The following is a 15,117-nucleotide window of genomic DNA, read 5'->3' on the forward strand; positions in this document are numbered from 1 at the left end:
CCGTGATCATAAAGATGTTCAAATTGGCTTCTCAAAAAGTACAGTAAATGTACAAGAATATAAAAACCCATGGAAAAAAAGTCCTGAATTTCTTGCTGGCACTATTGTATTAAAAGCATTTTATTGAAAAGACTATTTACAGAACCAAAACCAGTCAATGGTGACCATAACATACAATGTTGCTTCCATCACCAACTTTCTTCTAAACTGCATTCCTCTTATCCTCTGTAGGGCCATGTGGAGCTTGACAGGTGACTTGCAAAACTATTATTCCCATATGTAAATTGGCTGTTGAGACTGTTTGCAAGTATAATTGCAAGTAATAACACCAGCACTGCTGCATTTTTACTAAAACTACAGTATGAGTCTGGTGCAATGTGGGAATTAAAGACAAGAGCCTGCCAAGCCTTATTCGAGCATTAAGTAGGAACCAGATACCACTACATCACACAATGATTAAATCCATTCACCCCCCCTAGCTCATACATTTTTACACTTTCACTCCTGATAGTACCCAACTATCCCTTTGTACAGAAATATCAGATTTTATCCTTAAATACATAATCCAACCGTGTTAAAGTAGTAGCTTTCTTTCAACCATTGGCTCTCGCTAAAATCAAGGCCCCTTTACTCCTGTGGCCTAGGGGATGTGTGTATGATTGAAAGCAAGAGTAGAATGAGGATTGTTTATAGCCATGTGTGTATTCACATTTTTAGTCCATCTTGAGGCTACGGTAAATGTAGCGAATAAACGCAAGAGAGGCCCAGAACGACACGCTGCCCAGCATCAGAGAGAAGACCAGAGCCGTGAGCAGAGAGTAGCCGAAGAACTCCGTGCTCTGCACCAGGCCGCTCATCGACGACCGGTTCCGGTAGTAGAAAACGGAGTAGACGAAGATGAAGAGGCCGGTGGAGCCGGTGCTCAGGACGCTGCGCCACCACCACCGGTGGTCTTCGCCGGACAGCAGGAAGTAGGTGAGCGCGACGGAGATGCAGGCGCCCACTGAGAGGAGGATGGCGAAGACACACAGCAGGATGCCGTAGAGCGTGTAGTGCTCTCTGCCCCAAACGGTGGCGAAGATGTAGTACAGCTCCACTGAGATGGCACTGGAACAAATGTTAAAAATAGAAACAGGTGGGTTAAAACAAAAATCTAAAGGCTGTGCTTTTTATGTTTTTACCATTTGTCTGGATACACCTGGTAGTTAACCGTTAAAAGTTTATTCCCAAATAAAAATATTTAATCATTATAGTCATTCTCCTACAATGCTTCTTTTGTGACCAATTTTTATTTGTCAAACTATCTTCAAAAGCTAGCACAAAAGTATAGATAAAAATAATATAAATATAAATACAGAAAGAGGAGAACGTATAACAGGGTCACAGCTCTGCTAATGGCTACAGAATGGTTTCCAGATGCAAAGGACAGCTTGGAGATTAATATATTATGAAAGGAAGATATCCATTAATCAATAAACATAAGATACAGGGTGTTCATTGTGTGATACGGATTTATTGGCGGTTAAACCAGCAGAATGCAGCCCTTTGGGTTTGTTAAATAGATTAATAGTAGAATCGTCGTTCAGCAATATAATGTTGGGAAGAACGGTATTACTATCCCAATCACTTAACACCAAAACTGTTTAACTGTATGGAGAGGTGGTCTTAAATTCCCCCTTAGACTGAAGCACCCTTCCCCACACGTCAAGACGTCTCACCTGAAAGGCAGGAAGCCGCCGATGGCCATGTGCACGGCCGTGTGTTTGTACCACGGCTGCGTAGGGATCTGCCGGGCGATGTTTCGAGTGCGGCACGGCGCCTGGAAGCTGCCCGCTCGATTCTTTCCCACAATGCCTCCGATGACGGTGAGCGGGAAGCCCACCAGCACCCAGGCCCCCAGGATGAGCAGCACGGTGGTGGCCGGCAGAGCCTGAGTGGAGCCGCTCCACCAGTGGATGGAGTTCACAACACTCCATGTCAGGAACAGAGGAGCTGTGGGGATGAAGGAGGGATTTAATAAAGAACACACGTTTTCATCATCACCTTTTTTTGAGAAAGTATGCACCGGGGTATAGTTAAAATGGGTTAGGGTTAAGTGATTCATTATATTTAATGATGAAAATATACAGCTGCTTGGTTACTGAATAAGATCAATTTGTATGTGCCAGAAATGCTCTATTTAAAACAACTTCTTGAACCTGAACCAAGAACTCCTGCAGAAATGAATAGATTATAAATTGAGTTGAACAGCTTTGTCCCATTATGCAAATGAGACTGCTGTTTACACTAGGCTTTAAAAAGACACCAAGTCATTCCATCAAAGCTGTAAAAGCTAGGCATGGGTGAAATAATTCCAGTTTCTCTTCTAAATGTGTAAAGTAACACTTAAAGCAAAAGTGTGTATGAACAATGACAGTGTAAAAAAAACAGACAGCTTCCTTATAAGACGATATATGAAAAGTTTAGGTAAAGTTACTAAGTTACAAAATGGTCAAAAGAATCATTGTGAATACATCCTTAACATTATTTAAGTGTAAAAGTTAGCTAAATGTTGCTCCCTAGAGACCATAATGTGAATCTACAGACAGTTTAAAAGGCCAAACATCAGTTAAAATTCATCCTTATCAATTGGTTCCTTTTAAAGCTTAATTATCACATTTTTCAATGACAGCTTAATGCCTACATTGAAAATGTCAAGAGGGAAATGTAAGAAATAGAAAAGAAATAAGGAGAAAAGCAAACAAGGACTGAGGATGGAAGCTGCTAAATGGGTAACACAACCCTCAAGCGATTGGCAGAGAGGAGATAATCTTATGCAATAACAGATACATCAAGTTTTGATTACCTGCAAATATAAAAAAAATTCAAATGCTTTAATTGTGTAACCCTGGCACAAAAATTTCCTTCTGGATAAATAAAGTCTAATCGTAATTTATCTTTCTTATCTTAAGTACTGTTTACCATGCTCTCACAACCAGAATGTGAAGTGATCCCAGAGCCTCCATATCAGACTCACCGGAGAAGAGGGAGGAGGTGAGGATGATGTTCCACACCCAGCGCTGTCCGTTGATCTGTGTGTAGAAGCTGCAGGACACGTAGCCCGACACACAGCTGGTCAGAGCGTACAGGACGATGGCAGCAGAGTTGATGGCGCCATGGCGATGCACGTTAAACATTCCCAGCAAAGCCATGAGGATGATTCCTGATGAGGACACATTAAAGTGATCAGACACCTTTACATATGACCTGTGTGTGTATGCCATCATCAGGTTTCTAGCTGTTATGTCCCTCTGCTGATCAGTACAAAGACTGCTGCTGCAGGTCAGTGCTGTCTGGGTTTTCAAACAGAACAATGATCCTCCTAATACTGTTTGGGTGTATTTGAGAATGAATGCCCACCTGTGGCAAGAGTAAGGAACTGAGCCCCCACCCCCAGCACGGCACACAGCAGGCTTTTGTAAGGGGGAAACCTGAAGACGTCAGTGTGGATGATCTTCCAGCCGTTGTCTCCCTGGTCCAGATCATCACAGCCGCCCTCCTCCTCCACATTGTACCTGCAGGTGAGGGGAAAAGGCTTTCAGGTACAGGAGTAGATGAGGAGGACTAAGTGAGAAGATAGAGGAAGAAACTAATGATCCTAGACTGCTTGATTTTAGTTATTTCCCATTATTGGAGTTAGATTTGATTTCCTGTTTGCTATTTTTTGATACTGTTCCAATTTGAAAATATAATCCTGCATATTTAATATCATCCGTATTTATCTGTGAATATACATGAACAAAATGTTATAATTCTTTCATTGAAATGTAATAGGAATCTAACATATACAACATTTAAACTAGCCTTTCCTTGGACTCAGACTTTTTAAATCTACAGCCTTATGACCAAAAGAGAGTAAAAAGTATTTAAAGCCCAAATGTATGCCTTTAAAGTTTAATGCTATTTTTAGACTTTTAAATCAATCTTTGAACTACCTTCTCAAAAGACAGTCAAATAAGGGCTGCACATGCTGAATGTTTTTTATAATTGAGCAAATTATCAAATGTATATACAAATTATAAATTGATTGAAAAACTGCAAAAAGCAAAACATATTCACCTTACTGTTTATGATGTCTTTCCTCCCAATAGATTTAAGAATTGTCTAAATGAATTTACTTTTTTTCTGTTGGTATAAGATTGTTAAACTCTATTTGAGATGTTTTCAATAGCCTACAGTCTTTATCTTCTTTCCCTTGTATTTTTCTATAGTATAATTTCCATATTTAAAAAGACATGAAACACAAAGTCTCACATTTATAGGCCCGACTAACCTGGCAAAGTCATTCTTCAGGACCCGCATGAGGATGATGATGACGAAGCCCAGCAGCAGCACCACCAGCACCAGCGAGTTAATGATGGAGAGCCAGTGGATCTCCAGCGTTTTGGGGAAGAACGAGTAATCTCTGAGGCGCTCGGCTCTCCTCGAGTGAGGCAGAGGGGACTCGAACCAGCGCACGCTGTACGTGTGGGTGACGACCAGGCTGCCTCCTCCCACCCCGACTCCCCCCACTGAACCCACGCCCTCCTCCAGGGGAACAGGTTTCACGTCTTTCACTGATACATTGGCAAATATCACTGTGTCGCCATTGTACTCAATGTTGAAGTCTAGATGAGTCCACAAACCCACCTGTAGGGGGTGAGAGGGGAGGGGAGGAGACAAAGGAGAGTAAACAAAGAGAAAGAGGGAGAGAGAGATTCAAAAAATAATAATTACAGTAGGTGTGGTTCAGATGAAACCGGGACTTTGCCTAAAGATGAAACCGTACACCTTCTTTCTCTTTGCATCCCAAATAGAATTTACATATCCCACAATCCCTCAGGAAGAGGTTTACCTTGTGGCTGTGGGGCAGGAAGCCGCTCTCCTCTATGTAGCCCACAAAGCCCAAGATTGGAATGTCGTCCAGGACAAACTCGAAGTAAAAGAGTTCCTCGATGGCCTCACGAAGTTCGTCCACCTGAGACACAAAAAACATATCCATAATCAGACCCCATTTGTTTCACAGGCCACGGCATTTAACCCCACACTATGTTAAGCAATGATAAGTATTAAAAGCAATAAATAGCATAAACAGATGAGTACACTGATCCGGGAGAATTTAAGCTTCACACAAGGTGCCTGATAGTTTACGGATTAAGTTCAAACTGTCCACAAACATACCTGTATTTCTGAAAGTGTGAGCGTGCAAAGAGGCTTTTTCTCCACGTTCTCCCTGAATCGAATGTAATATAAGGACTCTGCCATCCTGTCGCCATCCAACACTTCTCCCAGACTCAGGGACTTGTGATGCACCTGAAGAAGAAGTGTTACAACATGAGTAACAGAGGGTACAAAAAGCAGCAGAAAGCACAAGTTGGTCACAATTCTGTGAATAAGTGATTTCAAAATGTAAAAGCTATGATGAGGTAATTAAAGCAGGGAAACATAACTAAAAAATAAGACGACTGAAAGGACATGTCTCTTAAGCAATGCAACATTAATTAAATCTTAAACCAGGTGAAATTCTCTCGACATAAAATCACAGATGGCATAAAATAATACCTTTTATTTCAGTCTATATTATACTGTGTCATAAATACATTTGAACATATATTACCAATTCTTCTACCTGTAAAAGGGTCATTTTTATTCTGTATTCAAATCATGTGTTCATAGATTTTGCAACATTAAGCCAAGCCATTTTGCAAGTTGAATTGGACCCTCGTGGCCTAGTGGAGAAACACTACCTTTCAGATAAATGTTACAACAAATGCTGAGACGTAACTGTTATAGACAACATAATCTCTCTTTGTGAGCTTCAGCAGACAACAGCACACAGCGAATCAGAACAAAGACTGACCTTCTCCGGCCTGCAAACAGGCAGGGTGTAGTAGTGATATGTCTCCTGGGGGTTATGATAAGGACCCACTTTGTTGACATAGAGAGTCACGTTCTCCCCCTGTTTATAGCCCACTGCCCAGCCTGAGAACAAGCACAGGATCAAGACGCAGTGCAGGCCCATCGTCCTCTGGCAGCCCCCTGGCAGGTGTCCTATTCCACACCGCATAACCCCTGGTGCAAAGATGGACAGTGGATTAGTTCATGGGAACAGCTGTTTATCCGTCCTGAGACTAAGAGTATGTCTCTCATTTAAAGTCAAGAAGTCAAGTCATGTCCATGCCACTAACACCTGACGTGTGATTTATGTGTCAAGGGGAGAGTTTTGTGCAAAGTCACTTCAACCTGTTCTAACAAATACAAATGGATAACGAGAGACACGCTAACAGCAGTGAGACACTGTGGGTTACAATGAGTTTCATCAGTTTTATAGTCCAGGCGGATTTTATGACTAGAATTAAATGAGCTCTGTTAATTTGTTTCTGTCTGTGATGACTTTGCGAGAGTATACACAAAGTGTCATAGCCCAAGGATGCTGTTCTGCAGACCAGTATCATTTATTTTGTAAAAGCGTCTCCCCAGAATTCATCGGCATACTGTTGTTCTCAAATTCAAACATCGTTTTACACTGCATGGAAATACTTAGTAGCATTACATGTTTAAAGTGCAACGATAATGCCACAATTGAGTGTGATGCTAGGGGGATTTCTTCTTTTCTGAAAGCCCTAAATGAGCATTGACAACTTATATACAAATACAGACCTTCCTATTTCAAACCAATAATCTGAAATTATTATTAATCAATAATTAACCTGTCCTCAACCTAACAAAGAAAAGCAATAATCATGTATTTTGATATATAATAGAATTTAAGAGGTTAATCCATACTCAGCACTGATGTCACGTTACAGGTCAAATGTCACGGCAATGCAACCTTTCTGAGATGTCTGTGTGGCGTGCAGTTTTAATGCAATTCAATCGCAATTATAACAACTTGTACTCCGTCTTCTGGATCATCATGCTGACTTTTAACAAGTTAACAAGGAGGAAAAGTTGGAATGCTCCGGTGACAGCTGTTACCAGTTTAAACTTGAGTGTATGTGCTTGCTAAATAGTGGGCATGTTTTTTCACAGCAAATAATGATTTAGCTTTTTTTTCTAACCAGAGTGGTATATGAAGTTCTGCTAGTGTGGACGAGCTCTCTGATGAATTCTCTCCTGAGGTTCAGAAGGAAAGTCTCAAGAGGCAGATCACTTGTGTGTGTAATCTTCAGTTTCAATCTGTTTCCTGGTATGACTCTTCAGCATGACAGATGCAGACCTCCTAAATTATTTAGTGCCAGGACAGCCATTAAAATATCACATTTGAAAAGACTGTTTTTAGATTACACAATTAATGATTTTAGCTAGGCCAATAACTCCATCAGCAACCGAGGACTAAAAAAGCCATGCTTGTGTCAACTCTGTTTAGTGAAATGTTGTGAGTGATTGCTACATTGACTTTTCTCTAATACTACATTTACAATAAGCACAACTATTAGAGTGCCAGAAAACGCAGTGGGCCTCCTATTTGTTTAGCAGATTCCACTCAAATGAATGAGACTATAATGATGGGCCTCCCTGATTCGTGTAAAACAAACGACTTATCTAAATCAACATTGCGTTATACAAAAGATGCATATTGGAGTTTTATTTTAAGCATGGACGACTCAAATGACTACAGGGTGGTAGTTGGAGAAATCTGCTATACCAGTATCACAGTTATGTCACTCCAGGTCCAATGCTGCAGATCCGTCCAAACCTGTCTGTCCGCTCGTCTGTCTCCTCTGTCTCAGGCCCGACTCAGTGGACTCAGCTCCGGTATGCGCCGATGCTCAATGTAAAGATTTACAGCGGAACATCCTGCAAAACCACGGTGCTATGTCCCAACGTATTATGCATTCATGGCGATCCTATCCGGGTACATCAAGTACTTTTATTGACAAATGAGCCAGTGTCGAAGAGGGGGTTCGACTCCACGTCACCTTAAAAAATAAAAATAACGACGACTCCGTTGAGTTTTCCGGAGTGGGCGGAGAAACAAAAACACACCTCCGACCTTACCGGTAATTCGCAGCCGGGGAACTGTTCCTCTCACGAGCCATTCGACATTAACCAGGTTTATTTTACTGCTATAACGTAACCGAAAAACAAAATTGAATCCTTTTGAACCCTCAAAATAAGCGACTCTGTTATTATGCTGTGTTGACCGGATTTCCTTCAACCTCAATGAACCAATGAATGCCCTTCCAGTACTTCCTCACTAGAACTCAGACCTGGTTAATCAAACGTGCAGAATCGCTGCGCATTTCTTCAGTGTCTCTGAGGATGCCGAGCTCGATAGATTGATAGGCGATGTCTGATATTTTATTTCCCGCGAAAGAGACCCGCCACAGTGCTCACAGACTCGAGGGAAACAGCTACGTGGTGAGTTAATAAACATTACAATTGATTAACTTCATCGGAAGTGTAAAGTACAACGATACAATAATGCTATCCCCTGCTAGCATGTACAATTAGTATGCCTGTGACATTCATTCTGATTTAGCCTAGCAGCTGCAGCTTTGAAGCTGTGTGTGACAAAGCTACTCACCATGACACGGTCTGTCCTGCAAACCAAATCCCCCTCAAAAACTGAACATTTAATATGTCCTTCTTTCCCCGTCACCCACAATCATATAAACAAGCGTATGATAGCTTTTCCTCGAATCATCTTTAATTCGGCATGCACCAGTCAAAGTAGGACGCGTGTAAACATGTAAACTTTAAAAACAGAGTCGTGTAATGTTATATGCTAAACAACACTGGAAGACCTCAATTGCGTGTGTGTGACAACAGAATAATAATTAAACATTGTTTTTCAGATTTTTGTGATTTCAGTTTGAGCTTCAGCCAAACACAATGGGAATTCACGGGCTTACTAAACTGATCGCTGATCAGGCCCCTGGTGCCATCAAAGAGCAAGACATCAAGAACTACTTTGGTAAATGTTACAGGTCCCTTTCCCTACTTATTGATGACTGTACTAGAATTGTGAAAGAGATCAGATCAGAGTTTAATGATCTCCCCTGGGATCAATGGGGTATCAGATGGTATGGGGATATGAGAGATGGAGGATGAATCACTTCCAGAAATAAGAGCCATTATATAGTGAATGAAGGCTTGCATAGAAACCATGTCATAGATCACAATGCCTTATAAACATGCCTTATAGTTAGCTAACTGCTTTTCTAAACGTTTGCAGGTAGGAAAATTGCAATAGATGCCTCCATGTGTATCTACCAGTTCCTGATCGCTGTGAGACAGGACGGGAACCTACTGCAGAATGAGGATGGCGAGACGACGAGGTAAAGCCACCACAATACAGACATTAAGTCGTAATAGGAGACACATTAAAGAGGCTGTAGTTATTTTCTTGATCCTAGACGACGTAGCTCATATCTGGACCCAATGCTGAAACATTTCTGCCACCTCCTTTCCTCAGCCACCTGATGGGAATGTTCTACCGGACGATCCGCATGCTGGAATATGGAATCAAACCTGTGTACGTGTTTGACGGAAAGCCCCCACAGCTCAAGTCAGTAGAGGTTAGTATGAGCTCTGATTTCCTGTTGTCTGAGAGATCAGTACATGCCATGTAAACGTTTTACTAGGGCTGTCAAACGATTACAATTTTTTATCAGATTAATCACAGCTTAAAAATGAATTAATCATGATTAATCCCCATTCTAAATATGTCCAAAATATGCAATTTTTTTATCTATATTGTTGTGGGAATGGAAAGATAAATGAAAGATGGCGGATATATCAATTTAACATACAGTAGCCTATTTATGTATGTTTATTATAACATTATTCTGTGTGTCAAAATGAAAGACAGCCCACACACCTATCAATCATCAAACCATGGGGTCTTAATTCATTACGTGTTGATTTCTATCAACGGGGGAGCAGTAGCATGGCATGAGAAAAAAATTAGGGGAAGCCAATAATACGTCCTTTATTTTGGGTCGGGGGTGTGGTGGTCAATGTAATAACGTAACCAGATGAGTGATTACAGCACCCGGTATCATTTTACACACATTTGTATCATACAGATGCAGGACTTACACACGCCTGTTATCTGACCGACAGGTCCGCACGCACTCTCCAGCCGAAACTCTAATAAGCATTCATTCACAAACTAAATCAGGAGACCTTTAACGTTTTACGTCCGATTCGCTCCTTTGTTCCCAGTTTGGGCATTGGCCTGTCATCAGATTGTATTTGTTGTTGCTGCTGCAGCGGAAGTTTAGTCCAATTATTTTTGGATTAAATACTCCAAATCTCCACCCTCCATAATTGCACTTGCTTCAGTTGCTTGCTACTTTCTAACGGCGGTGAGAGTGGTGCAGTGACTCTATCTATCTTCTATCGATTAGACTTATGATTCGAAAATTATAAAAGTAGGGTAGACATGTGGATATTATCCGACTGAACAAAACGTACATTTATCTAACAGGTTCGTTTTCCACAGACCTTATTTCGAGCTATTTTCCAAAATCCTATGGAAAAATCCCATTGCTATTTTGTCGAGGGAAACCGAGCGCAGCTTACTTCCGCGTTTTAGAACGCCTCACTGCTGCAACACTAAGTTGATTTGATTTGATTGGATTGTGAGGCAAGGGAAGCCAGCCAACTCTGGCTTCCCTTGGCATGGCCCTGACCAATCACAGGTTGGCAGGGGCATCACGTGGGCCTCATCCGATTGGTCAATCCCTCCATTTTTTTTCACCAAGGGAAGCCAATTTCGGCTTGCAATCTACTGTTTCACCATAACATCTAGAGGGGCGCTGTTTATCTCTTTGTAAAATACTCAATGAGAATGGAGGAGAGATGGTACGGCAGCAACACACAACAAAGAATTTCCGAAACTAAAAAAAGTGTTTTTATTTATTTATTATAACTACAATCCGAAAAAACAGGGGAGGCCTGGCTTCCCTTGGCTTCCAGGAGAAAACGCCACTGCGGGGGAGTACTTCAGGAAAGTCGACGGGGGGGGCTAGTGGACCACAGAGTGTGAACGCTGTGATCAGCTGTTTTAGCGCAGTTCTCCAGTGAAGCGGGGGAGTCTCCCTCCACAGCCGGTTGGCGTAGTTTTGGCACAATTCCGTAGTACAGACCGACGTTAACAGCAGCCCTGTCTTTGCACACGGAGACCGACTCTGTTGTCCGGTAACCTAACCGCCTTCTGGAAAAGCTTCACAAGTACGTCGGTACGCACCTGCGTACCAGTTATGTGCACCCCTGTACTAAAGCAAAAGTATTCTACGTCGGGACTTCCTGCAACAACACCACGCCGTTATCTTGATTCTGATTGGCCAGAAGACATTATCAAAGATGTTCTATTGAGAAGACGATCACTACGTGACAAAAGTTTTCAAAACCGTTTCTGGTCTTCGTTATTTCCATGAAGTGGCTACTGAAATCAATCTTACTAACTGCTGTCTGTGCAATTCTCGGCGAGAGTTGGCGGACTTTATTTTGCTTACTTTAACATCATTTTTCATGGTGGGGCTAAGCCATTTATTGGTATGGGTGTAGCCTACCCCAGCCATACCCTGGTGCTGCCACTGGCGGGATGTATGGGGCGGGCCATTCTGCACATGCGTTAAATGCGTTAAATATTTTAACGCAATTAATTCAAAAAGTAATTACCGCCGTTAACGCGATCATTTTGATAGCATTACGTTTTACAGCTGTTTACATGTGTTAGCTATTTGGTTATCAAAAGGGGGCAACTACAATTGCACTCACTGTATTATTGCGATCATTATTTACGTTTGCTTATTAAAACCCTACATCCTGTTTTTGTTAACTCATTCTCTTACTCTATCTTTGCTCTTCTTGTCACCCCTAGTTGGAGAAGCGAGGGGAGAGGAGGGCGGAAGCTGAGAAGCAGCTCGCTCAAGCTCAGGAAATGGGTACAGTTCATATTTTTATCCCTTTCTTTAACATTTTTCATGTGGTAGGGCTGCTCGATTATGGCAAAAATCATAATCTCGATTATTTGGGTCAATAATTGATATCAGGATTATTAAAAACGATTATCCATTTACTTTGAAAACATCAATTTATTAGAGATTTTTTTTTTGAACAGTATGTTTTTAACAGTTGATTACCCTGAACTTTAAGTACAATTCAACTGAAAAACCAATAAAAAAAATTGTAATAAAAAAAACAAACAAGTAATAATAAAAAAATAATCGTTTTATTTCGATTACGTTGTTTTCGTAATCGTTGCAAACCATAATCGTAATTGCCATTAAAATACGATTAATTGAGCGCCCCTAATATGTGGTGGATCAAAATCAGTGTGTATATTTGGTTATTAGCAGGGGTGTAAACCAACATCAGCAGTCTTGATACTTATATTTAAGCTTTTTTACATGGTTGAGATTGTTGCATTGGTTATGAAGTAAATGTTTATTGAAATGATTTGTCTTGACCCAGGGGAGCAAGAGAATATCGACAAATTCACCAGGCGTCTGGTAAAAGTGACCAAGCATCATAACGACGAGTGCAAGAAGCTGCTGACCCTGATGGGAGTGCCCTACGTTGAGGTAAGATCTACTCTCACTTTTACTGGATTTGTATCAAAAGAGACTTTTCCAATAAGTCTTGTAAAATATATCCCATCATGAGGTTTTTGCAAGTGCATGGTTATTATCCCGATAGGCAGGTTTCCAAAAAGAAAAAGTAGATTTTTGTCTGCCTTAACAACTGGATCTGAATCCTCTCACGCTTTATACATTTGGATACATTAAGAAGTAGATTTAAAGTGAATGTAAAGTGAAATGCCTCCTACTCTAAGCCCTCAGAGAGATGTCAGAGAGATCAACGGCAGCAGAACAGGTCTGAGGGAATCATCATTGGAAATATCATTGGATGTGTTTTGTCCTGTAGGCTCCGTGTGAGGCGGAGGCCAGCTGTGCTGCTCTGGTTAAAGCAGGGAAGGTGTTTGGAACAGCAACGGAGGATATGGACGGGCTGACCTTTGGGACAAATATCCTGCTCAGACACATGACCGCCAGTGAAGCAAAGTAAGCACCTGCATCCCACAGTCACTGCATCGTTCATACCCACTGCTCTCAGCCTCTGTAGCACAGATGTTCCTGAAGGGGAGATGATATGCCCATTGTTGCAACACAAACAATAGTAATAAGAATTTATTTATTTGATGGACTTGATAAAACGTCGCAAAATGTATTTGTTTTTAGGAAACTTCCTATCCAGGAATTCCACTTCAGTCGCATCCTGCAGGACATCGGCCTCACCAATGAACAGGTAAAGAAATATTGCAGCAGTCATTTGTACATAATACAAATGTATTTTTTTTATTTGGAGTTTGCACTTTGGGAATATAACCACCAGGACCAGGTACACAGGTGATATGTTTGCATGAACTCCGCCTCTCTCCTCCTGTAGTTCATAGACCTGTGTATCCTTCTGGGCTGTGACTACTGTGGCACCATCAAGGGAATCGGTCCCAAGAGGGCCATCGATCTGATCAAGCAGCACGGCAGCATTGAGGAGATCCTGGAAAACATCGACACCAAGGTAATCCACGTCTGCTACCATCCATAAGTCCAGGAAGTTTAATGAATGAGTTCTTGTTTCTCATTGTTTATGTGCTTTTTTCCCTTCATGCAGAAGCACCCCCCTCCAGAGGACTGGCTGTATAGAGAGGCCAGAGCTTTGTTTTTAAATGCAGAAGTGGTGGATTGTACCACTGTGGATCTGAAGTGGGGGGAGCCGGATGAGGAGGGGCTGATCCAGTACATGTGTAGCGAGAAACAGTTCAGGTGAACCAGCAGAGATTCATTGGGTTTTGTTGCTTTGATGACGATCATGACATGTGTTATTGCAATGATTATGAGCAGATCAGCTGTGTATACACCGTCTGACCACTAGGCTGCACTGCCAGTCACAGAGGCAGAGTTTTTAGTCCAAGCATCACTAAAACATATGGCCTTTTTCCCTCATATATGTGGTTTGGATGCAGCTGCAAGATCCATCTTAATTTGATGAAAATCTTAAAAATGACTAATGCAATATCAGTGAGCAAATATGTTGAAAAAGCTTTCTAAATTAATTATTAAAGTCCAGACCTACAAACGGTGTTCTAAAGACTTAAATTAAAAAGTCCTCCTTTAGTATAGATCCTCTTAAAATCAAACTAAGATCACTTTGATATATTTTTCACTCTTATCGTGAATAATGTTTTTAAAATAAATGGTATCTCTAATAAAGGCCAAAAGATATCTTTAAAAAAAAGCATACTCTATAATATTGAAAGTCATATCGCAAATCCGTCCAAAAAAGAAGTCTCCAAATGATCCAGCCCCAGGTTGAGAGCACATACCTGAGTGTTCGTCACCATCTTCTAAATGCTGGTTTAAATGCTTGTTTATTGCTGAGAAATAATGTGTTCAAAGTTCAGGATGATAACGATAATGTGCATTTGTATTTATCGATTGATGCATTTGTGTGCAGCGAGGACAGGATCCGTAACGGCTGTAAGAAGATCTCCAAGAGCCGACAGGGCAGCACTCAGGGACGACTCGACTCTTTCTTCAGCGTCACCGGGTCTCTGTCCTCCAAGCGGAAGGTACATTCAGAACAATATCAGAGTGACTGTGTGAATCCAAAACAATGGGATCGTTGCATTTTCTCTGAATCTAAAAACATTTGTTTGTTTGTTTGCTTTTCTTTAAGGAACCTGAGCTTAAAGGATCTGCAAAGAAGAAGCAGAAGACCGGAGCCACGTCGGGCAAATTCAAGAAGGGGAGATAGACTGAGCATTGGGCTCCTTGTGATTCCTTTTAGATTTCATATTGTAATAAATATCATCCTATTAAATAAAAAGTGTTAAAACCAACGTTTGGCTCCAGGTGAGGCAGGAGAAAGCTGCATGTTACAGGTTCAGCTGAACAATCCTGTATGTACATGACCAACTGGATTTTGTTGATGTAAAAAAAATATCTAAATAAGTGTTTGAGGCTTTTTTCAAAGTATGTTTTCCGGTATTGAATAAAAGCATATTTGTAAAATAATTTGTTGCCATCCTATTGATGTGAATTTTGTCACATATTTATTTTTGAAATTAAATGAAATGTCATG

At 41.1% G+C, this 15,117-nt stretch overlaps 2 protein-coding genes across 3 annotated transcripts; one reads left to right on the forward strand and one right to left on the reverse strand.

Moving 5' to 3' along the window:
- Positions 1 to 104: 104 nt before the first annotated feature.
- On the reverse strand, positions 105 to 8,152 carry tm9sf1 (transmembrane 9 superfamily member 1). Of its 2 annotated transcripts, none has more exons than XM_079662292.1 (9): positions 7,718 to 8,152; positions 5,879 to 6,090; positions 5,200 to 5,331; positions 4,874 to 4,996; positions 4,313 to 4,668; positions 3,400 to 3,554; positions 3,017 to 3,202; positions 1,719 to 1,992; positions 105 to 1,107 (listed from the first exon to the last, which is right to left on the reverse strand). In XM_079662292.1, exons 2-9 carry the CDS (start codon positions 6,083 to 6,085, stop codon positions 714 to 716), a joined length of 1,827 nt encoding a protein of 608 aa, XP_079518418.1. In that variant the 5' UTR covers positions 6,086 to 6,090; positions 7,718 to 8,152; the 3' UTR covers positions 105 to 713. The 2 variants fall into 2 exon arrangements, with proteins under 2 accessions (XP_079518418.1, XP_079518417.1); XM_079662291.1 differs by having other exon boundaries at positions 7,667 to 8,152.
- A 102-nt stretch (positions 8,153 to 8,254) lies between these two features.
- Positions 8,255 to 15,050, forward strand: fen1 (flap structure-specific endonuclease 1). The gene is made up of 12 exons (XM_079662306.1): positions 8,255 to 8,382; positions 8,820 to 8,938; positions 9,200 to 9,302; positions 9,440 to 9,542; positions 11,855 to 11,918; positions 12,448 to 12,557; positions 12,901 to 13,037; positions 13,215 to 13,281; positions 13,423 to 13,554; positions 13,648 to 13,799; positions 14,491 to 14,605; positions 14,713 to 15,050. The coding sequence occupies exons 2-12, from the start codon at positions 8,857 to 8,859 to the stop codon at positions 14,788 to 14,790; spliced, it is 1,143 nt and encodes a 380-aa protein (XP_079518432.1). The 5' UTR covers positions 8,255 to 8,382; positions 8,820 to 8,856; the 3' UTR covers positions 14,791 to 15,050.
- The last annotated feature ends 67 nt before the right edge of the window (positions 15,051 to 15,117 follow it).

This window comes from Notothenia rossii, assembly GCF_949606895.1.
Source record: "Notothenia rossii genome assembly, chromosome: 12".
NCBI classification, from domain to species: Eukaryota; Metazoa; Chordata; class Actinopteri; order Perciformes; family Nototheniidae; genus Notothenia; species Notothenia rossii.

What these genes read in the sequence shown, in the direction of transcription:
- tm9sf1 (XM_079662292.1), bottom strand. Translation starts at nt 6,085, where the DNA reads ATGCGGTGTGGAATAGGACACCTGCCAGGGGGCTGCCAGAGGACGATG. An exon ending in TCCTGCCCCACAGCCACAAG is followed by an intron (nt 4,669 to 4,873) that starts GTAAACCTCTTC and finishes CACCCCCTACAG; the next exon opens with GTGGGTTTGTGGACTCATCT. An exon ending in GTTCCTTACTCTTGCCACAG is followed by an intron (nt 3,203 to 3,399) that starts GTGGGCATTCAT and finishes TGTCCTCATCAG; the next exon opens with GAATCATCCTCATGGCTTTG.
- fen1 (XM_079662306.1), top strand. Translation starts at nt 8,857, where the DNA reads ATGGGAATTCACGGGCTTACTAAACTGATCGCTGATCAGGCCCCTGGT. An exon ending in AGACATCAAGAACTACTTTG is followed by an intron (nt 8,939 to 9,199) that starts GTAAATGTTACA and finishes AAACGTTTGCAG; the next exon opens with GTAGGAAAATTGCAATAGAT. An exon ending in TGGAAAACATCGACACCAAG is followed by an intron (nt 13,555 to 13,647) that starts GTAATCCACGTC and finishes CCCTTCATGCAG; the next exon opens with AAGCACCCCCCTCCAGAGGA.